This window comes from Phocoena phocoena, chromosome 3 (genome assembly GCF_963924675.1).
Source record: "Phocoena phocoena chromosome 3, mPhoPho1.1, whole genome shotgun sequence".
NCBI lineage: Eukaryota > Metazoa > Chordata > Mammalia > Artiodactyla > Phocoenidae > Phocoena > Phocoena phocoena.
The window spans coordinates 541,870-549,757 of NC_089221.1; the positions used below are offsets into that span (position 1 = coordinate 541,870).

General features: G+C 66.0%; 1 protein-coding gene across 1 annotated transcript; it reads right to left on the reverse strand.

Moving 5' to 3' along the window:
* Window positions 1-480: 480 nt before the first annotated feature.
* Window positions 481-7,483, reverse strand: TPPP (tubulin polymerization promoting protein). Its single transcript, XM_065874349.1, has 3 exons — window positions 7,164-7,483; window positions 813-966; window positions 481-675 (listed from the first exon to the last, which is right to left on the reverse strand). The coding sequence occupies exons 1-3, from the start codon at window positions 7,478-7,480 to the stop codon at window positions 481-483; spliced, it is 666 nt and encodes a 221-aa protein (XP_065730421.1). The 5' UTR covers window positions 7,481-7,483.
* Window positions 7,484-7,888: the final 405 nt, after the last annotated feature.

Genomic DNA, 7,888 nt, shown 5'->3' on the forward strand with positions numbered 1-7,888 from the left:
ATGCGTGGGTGTGTTTGTGTGTGCTGGGTGTGCAAGCGTGCACTGTGAACCCCGCCTCCCACACCTCCGTGGTGCTCTCCGGGCCCCACGGTGCCCTGTCTGGGGCTCCCTCTGCTTTATCGGTGCTGCTGGTTGGTGCCTTGGCGCTTGCGGGTCAACACCGCCCCGACAGGGTCTGCCCACCAGCTCCTTTAAAACGCCCCCTTTGCTGCAAACCAGTGGCCAGTGTGGTCTGGCCCCGAGAGACACTTTGGAAAGGGCCATCTGCCCACTTCCTGGCGGGCACGAGGCAGGTGTGTTAGGAAAGGTGAGTCGGGGCCAAAGCTGGGGTGGAGGGGAGTGCGGGCCCGGGCGGGAGGGAGGCAGGCCTGGAGCCTCCGCGGCCGCCCAGCCCCGGGTCCGAGTCCTGCCTGCAAAGCACAGGAATGTAACGAAGTGTGAGGCGGCGGGGGACCGGACGACGGGAGAAGGCCCCGCCGGCTACTTGCCCCCCTGCACCTTCTGGTCGTAGGTGCCGGCATGCTTGTAGCCCGGCACATAGCCCGACTCGTCCACCAGGTCCACGCGGCCCGCCCTGCCCTTGCCCCTGCCCGACGGGTCGAAGCGCTCCTTGTGGGAGCCCGTGAACTTGGTGGTGTCCGTGAGCCGCGACACGGTGGGCGAGGAGATGGCTTTCTGCAAGAGAGCGGGGAACGAGGTTAGGGAAGCCGCCAGGGCGAGTCCAGCCCAGGGGCCCAGACCGCAGACGGGGGCCGCCGGCGCCCGGGAACCACGCTTCTGCCTCCTTCCCGAGACCCGCCCGCCGCACTCACCGTCACCCCCGAGATGATGGGGGCCTTGCCCTCGATGAGCCGGTGCACCTCTCGGACGGCCTCCTCGCTGCTCTTGTCTTTGAATCTCTTCTTGGCCAGCTCCTCCAGTGCCTCCTTGAACTGCTCGAATGAGATGGTCCTGCAGGACTTGCCCCTGCAGGGAGAGGGGGCTCAGGGGGCGCCCACCGGGCCCAGGCACGGGGAGGAGGCGCTGAGCAGTCACTGGCCTGGGACCCGCGCCCCACCCAGGGCCCCGCTGACATCGGGGGACCCCTCACCCCACCTCTTTCCCACAGCCCAGAGCGAGTCTGCCATTAAAACACAGAACGTGCCCCTGCCCCGCCCTGGTCTGCAGCATTGCACCCAGTAGTTGTTTGCCATCGGCAATGGCAGCAAATATAAATCGTCTTGGAACAAAGTTGAAAGGAAGCACGTCCTTTATGAACGACTGGACATCAAAACACATCCTGGTCTGGTTCTAAAGCGGGCGAGCGTGTGGCCTCCATCAGAGGGAAAGTCAGGGTGAAAAGCACGTCAGATCCCACGGCACAGAGGCAGCTGCAGTCCTGGCTGCGGCCACCGGCCTGCGCGGGGTCGCCAGGGGGTGGGGGGCACGGTCCCCACTCAGGGACAGGACTGGGGGCCGCCTCCCCGTGGCCGGGGCCTGACCAGCACTGGGCGGGCTGGGGCACAGCCGGGACCCGGAAGCAGCTCCTCCCCCGGAGGCATCCCACAGCTGCCCGGGACCTGGTAGGTCCTTCTTGCAATTTCTTTCTCCTCCCTCCCTCCCTCCCTCCCTCCCTCCCTCCCTTTCTGGCTGCGTTGCTTCACGCGGGCTTTCTCTAGTTGCGGTGGCAAGCAGGGGCTTCTCATTGCAATGGCCTCCCCCATCGTGGAGCACGGGCTCCAGGCGCGTGGACTCAGTAGTTGTGGCGCACGGGCTCAGCTGCTACGCGGCATGTGGGATCTTCCCGGACCAGGGCTCGAACCCATGTCCCCTGCGTTAGCAGGCGGATTCCCAACCACTGTGCCACCAGGGAAGTCCATTCTCACAATTTCAAAATGGCTCTAGACTGGCTCTTGCTCTCTACGAATTTTAACTGAAAAATACTTCTGCCACTTTGGATCTTCCCCAGCTGATCCATCCGGTGAGGCTTTCAATGTTCTACAGTAAGAGGAGGTGGGGGGAGGTGCCCCGGGGACCAACAGAGAGGCTGCCTGCAGAAGCCAAGGGCTCGAGACTATGCAGCCGACGGCAGCCAGGGGACCGGCTGGAGAGGCGAGGGCAGAGTGGGAGGGGGCTGCCCCCACGTCAGCACCGGCCGCAAAGCCACAGGGACGGCCGCAGAGCGGCCACAGGACAGTCAGAAACAGGCCACATGTAAGGGTTTTTGACAAGGTTGCATAAGCCAATGAGTGCAGGTGGAACTGTCCTTTCGGCGGCCGGAGGCTGTGCACAGAGGAAGGGGCCTTGCCCGTGCCCCACGCCGTCTACGAGGTTAACTCAGCTGGACCACAGTCCTGCATTTGTCATAGACCCCGAACCATCCAACTTCTGGAGAAGCATCCCAATGGAACTCTGCGTGACCTTGGCGTAGGCAAAGGTTTTCTCAGGAACGACCCCCCCCAGAAACAGTCCATAAAAGAAAAACAATGAATTGGACTTGACCAAAAGTTTTAAAACCATGCTCTTCAAAAGATACTGTTAAGAGAAGTAAAAGACAAGTCACAGATGGAGAAAATCTGATAAAGGACTTGTATCTGAAATACACAAAGAACTCATACCTCAACAACAAGAAAAAAACCCAATGTAAAAAGTTGGGCAAGGGCTTCCCTGGTGGCGCGGTGGTTGAGAGTCCGCCTGCCGATGCAGGGGACACAGGTTCGTGCCCCGGTCTGGGAAGATCCCACATGCCGTGGAGCGGCTGGGCCCGTGAGCCATGGCCGCTGAGCCTGCGCGTCCCGAGCCTGTACTCGGCAACGGGAGAGGCCACAGCAGTGAGAGGCCCACGTACTGCAAAAAAAAAAAAAAAAAAGTTGGGCAAAATATTTGAACCCGACACTTTGTCAAAGATCTACAAGTGCAAACCAGCCCGTGAAGGACGCTCCACGTCACTGGGCACCAGGGAAATCAGGTTAAACCGGGATGTGGCCCTGCCGCACACCCACTGGGACAGTGGAAGTAAGTAAACCAGATAAAAGGACACCACGGTGTGGAAGGGTGCAGGCAGCAGCATCCCCCAGAGGTGGGCTGGCAGCCCACGCACAACCCCACGACCCCTCCTGGGTCTCACTCGCACGTAAACCCGTGCGTGTGTATTGCTCTCCTATTCGTGGTTCTGTTCAGTCACCAGGACTCCAACAGCCCAGCGGTTAAGCGATAAACACGCCTCAGGACGTCCCCTGTGCATGCCGGGACTCACAGGCACTTGACACGTGAGCCTGCGGACACGGGACGTGCTGACCGGCCAGCCCAGGGTCGGGAGACAGCGGAGGGAGGACACAGCCGCAGGGGCCGTGGGGAGGACGACCGAGTCGTGCCACCAACGAGGCCACGTGGGCGGGTGGTGAGCGGAGCCCGAGAGGCCTGGACGGCTGTCGGGAGGGGCACCTGGACCGCAGGCCTCATCAGAGCCCCCGTGTCCGGCGGTGGGTTCCACCCCTCAAAGCCTGGCTGCGACGCCACGGCGGCTCTGAGGTCCGTGGGCCGGGCTGGGGGGATCCCTTGGCCCAGCTGTCCCGGGCAGCGTGGTCCTGGCCTTGTCGGGGCGGGGAACCTGGCATCCCTGCTGGTTGCTGACCCGCCACGGCCGCGGGGCCCCGCTTGTTTGTCCTGGGTTGTCCAAGGCGCTCCTGTCTCTATTCACGGATGCCAGGCCTGACTGCCAGCCTGGTGACCGGCCGCTGGGGCACCAGGCACCACCAGCGTGAGTCACTCGGGCTGGGGGCGGGGGCGCGGCCGACGGGGCCTCCATCAGAGGCCGCATTCACATCGAGTGGGCGTGCGGGCCCAGGGCGCTGACCTGCCTGCTCCACCTGGCGGGGCCGGGTGTCCCCGCGTGTCCCCACCGTGACCGCCAGGCAGGGTCTCGGAGCCCGGGCTGGGCTGGCAGGGAGCCTTCCCCAGGGGGCCCCGTGGCCCCCGCTGGGAGCAGTCCCTGGGGAGTTCTCGAATGACACTGCCAGCCTCTTCCCTGGAGACACGTGATCACTTTACACGGCTCCCCACACACAGGGAGCCTGTTCTCCAGAGTGCACAGAACTGGAGGGGGTCCCCCACCAGACCCCCCTCCTCCTGGCTCAGGGCTGGGGCCAACCAGTGCCTTGCTCAGAAGGCTGTTGTTCTGCTAGAAAGCTGGTCCAGCAGTAATGGGGTCACTGGTCACACACGAGGCCCCGTGGCTTGTGCTTCCCAGGCCCTGCGTCCCCAGACCTCCAGGCCCAACACAGGGCAGGCAGAGGGCTGAGCCCGGCCACTCCCGAAGTTCACCAGGGGCACTCGATGCCAGGGATCTGGGCGGGGGGTGGTGGTGGTAGGGTGGGCAGCGCAGCCCTCCGAGGACAGAGGTCTGTGTCTCCAGGGCCAGCGTCATGAAGGCAGCTGGACTTTGGCTAACGTGTCCTAGGACGGAGCAAGGGGCCCCCTCTGGACCACAGATAACATGCCACTTGGGGGCTGGAGAAAGCTGACTCCCAGGCTCCCCTGAGCAGCAGAAGCTGGGACCTGGGTGACCTGTCCAGAGAGCAGGAAGTGGGATCCGGAGGGGGAGACTCGGGCACCAACGAGGGTCAGAGGAGGGAGCCTCTGGGATATTCCCATCAGACCCTGGGCCAGCGGGGCTGTGCGGGTTGCCACGGGAGCGCTGTCTGCAGCGTGGTGTGGCAGCTGCCCACACTTCTGGTACCAGGCCTTGGGAGCGGGCAGACGCCAGCCCCCTGCTCCTGGGCCCCGGGGACCACGCTGCTGGCGACCTGGAAGGAGGCTGCTGACACCCATGTCTGGCGGCCTCCAGGCCGGCCGCCTGAAGGGCAGCTGTGACCCCAACAGTCAGCTACTCCCCAAGCAGGAAAGAGCGTCCTAAGTTCCTCCTGACTTCGCGAGGGCCTAACGCAGGCTGGAGGCTCAGGGATGGGTTCTGGGGACAGATGCACTTGAGGTCATTGAAACCACTTCCGGGTGTTTGGGGAAGGTCATCGAAAGGCCTGTGTGCACTGGCGTCCAACACCGATATCAGCGGTTTGAGGAGCCAGCATGGGCGGAATTGCCCGATTCCTGCCCCCCAAGCCTTGGCCCTCTGTAGACACGCCAGGCAGGCCCCAAGGAGGCCAAGGCAGAAGCCGCTGGATGCCCTGCACAGCTTCGGGCGGCCAGGAGAGGCCCCCGCGGAGGACGCTGTGAGACCCCCAACGCCACAGCTGGAAGCACGTGCTGGGACCAGGGCCCCGAATGCCGCAGCCTCACCCACCAGGCTGCGGGGAGGGGCAGCGCAGGGTCGGGCTTCAGGCCCTGAGCGGGCGCCGGGCCCCGCTGGCGTGCCCGGGACCGCACGGCGCACCCGGCTCTGCCCGCCGCTCCCGAGGCATCCCGCCCGGCCTGGGTCTCCGCACCGATGCGCCAAGCTCTGCGCTTCAGAAGGCTCCCTCCGCAGCCCGTGCGGCAAGAGTGGGCCGCGTCCCCCGCCCCGGCGTGCGTGCTCCGAACCTTTAGCCCAGACAGGGCTCCAGAGTCACGGGAAACGCCACCATTGGCCAGGAAGCCGGCGAGTGGGGGCCAGGAAGGGCCAGCAGAGCCCCCCTCCGCCTCCCTGGCCTTCCCACCTGGGCCCACACGCAGGGGACCCTGCGGCCCACAGACCCCCGGCGGGACTTACGGGAACGGGGTCCTGAGTTAATTCCTCCCGCCCTGGGGCCGGGGGGTGGGGGGCGGGGGGGCAGCCCTGGTCCCGGAGACAGCAGTCTTCAATCAAGGCCTGGGGAAGAGCTGCAAGAAGCCTGTTTAAAACTTAACACATAGTAACACGCAAACAAACAAGCGCTGCCATGGCGACGGGCCTAAACAGAGGCTGCAGATACCGCGCTGGCGGCAGGGCTGCGGCGCCATGGCAACCGCCCCAAACAGAAACAGCCATCGCCGCCGGCGACCCGTGCGCTTCCGCGCCCACGGCTCCCGCGAGCTGAGGCGCTTCTGCCGCGGCTGCCACCTGGAGCGGCCGCGGTCCCACGACCCGCGCGCCCCACGCTCCTCAGACCCGGTCCCCCAGGGGTGGCTCCCTGCCTGTCCTGCAGGACCCCACGACCCGACTCAGGGCACCGCCCCCCCAGGGAGCACTGTCTCCCTCTCCGTTCCCAAGGGCAAGGTCCCCCGCTGCACAGCTGGGAGGTCCGGGGGACCCTCCCCCAGAACAGGCTCTCCCAAGTGGGACACAGGTCACAGGGACCCCACGGGGAGTTCAGGTCCAGGAGGGCAGAGGGGGAGTAGCCACAGGCTGGTCTTCACTCTGTCTTGACCACGACCCCTGGCCGGGCCGGGGCCGCAGCCGCCCACTTCCCGCGCCGGCCCGCGCCCAGCGAGCCGAGGCAGAGACCCTGGGGCCCAGAGCAGCCGGGCTCTGAGGTGGGGCCCCCGTAGTGCCTGGGCGCCAGGGGCCAAGCCTCCTCCCTGAGTGTCTGAGCAGCGTCCTGCCCTCCAGAGCGGGACCGGGACCAGACGGGGCTCCCTCTCCCGGGGCGCAGGAGGGCCCGTGTGCCTCCACTGCCCGTGCCTCCACGCACGGGGTCTCCAGGGCCTGTCCAGGGCGTCTGTCCTCCGGGTGAGCCGTGACCAGCACAGTGGAGACCTGAGTCCTACCTGTGTGTGCACGCACGTGCACGTGTGTACGAGTCTGTGTGATGCCTCGGGGACGCTGTTGCTGTTCCCAAGGTGTGGTCACAGGGTGTGAAGGGCAGGAGAAGGGGGAGGGGCGTGTCGATGCCCGGACCACACGCCCGAGCCCGTGTGCACACGCGTGCAGACACACACGGACAAGTACACGGTGCCCACCGTTCGTCACCCCCGCTCTTCACACGCGAACGTCCCCCAGAGCTGAGGGGAGCGGCGCCACAGACGCCCACCTCCCGGACTCATGGCCCTGCCCCCAGCAGCCCCCCACGGGCCGGGCTCTGCCACCTGAGACCCCACAGGCTGTGGCAGCGTCCCTGACCTGGGCTCCCGGCCCCACTGGGGCGTGTTCTGGTTCAAACTCCCGGGCATCTTCTTCCGGGTGGGGACGGCGTCCTGAAGCGTCGCCTCCCGGCCGCCCGAGAGAACGCGGGGCCCCGCTACCACCCCCCTGGTCCCAGGCGCACACGTACTTGATCTTGCTGAAGACGATGTCCACGTCGGTGATGGTCACGTTCCTGCCGTCGATCACCTGGCAGTCCCTGCACAGCTTGGACCAGTTCTTGCCATGCATCTCCTTCCCGGTGGCCCTGGTGTCCCCGTGCACCGCAAACCTCCGGAAGGCCTCCTCCAGGGCGCTGAGCTCCGGGCCCGCGGCGGCTGCCCCCTCGCTGGCACCCTCCGACTCCAGTGACAGCCTCTTGGCTGCCTTGTCCTTCGCGGGGTCTCCTGGGGACTTGGGGGGCGTCTTGTTGGCGGGCTTGGGGGTCTTGGGCCTGCTGTCAGCCATGCTACTGGGAGGAAGCAGTGAGAGGTCACCTGCTTTTGCGGGCGGCTGCCCAAGGCCCCCGCTGCCCGCGGACAAGGGCTGTGGCCTGCCAGGGACAAAGCGTCCATCTGCTGCAGGACACGGCGAGGCCCCTCCAGCCCCGGCGCCCTGGCCGCCAAGTCCCCGACAGTCAAAGCCTCCAGCACGGGGGGGCACAAGCCAGCCTCCTGGGGGACTCGGGACCCTCCTGCTCTGGGGGCTCCCCGAGTGACAACTTCCCGGGCATTGGTGGGGTGACACCATCCTCGGGGAAGGGATCCAGAACGGTCACCCTGCTGCGCCCACCTCAGGGCCCGGTCTGCTGACCAGGGTGCCCCCCACCCAGGGGGCCGGACAGGCTGCTAGTAGGAGAGGGAAGCCCCAGGCGAG

Excerpts from the sequence above, each read along its gene's own strand:
- TPPP (XM_065874349.1), bottom strand. The coding sequence starts at position 7,480 with ATGGCTGACAGCAGGCCCAAGACCCCCAAGCCCGCCAACAAGACGCCC. Across the intron at positions 967-7,163 it reads ATCGTCTTCAGCAAGATCAA|GGGCAAGTCCTGCAGGACCA; the intron begins GTACGTGTGCGC and ends CTCTCCCTGCAG. Across the intron at positions 676-812 it reads CCATCATCTCGGGGGTGACG|AAAGCCATCTCCTCGCCCAC; the intron begins GTGAGTGCGGCG and ends GCTCTCTTGCAG.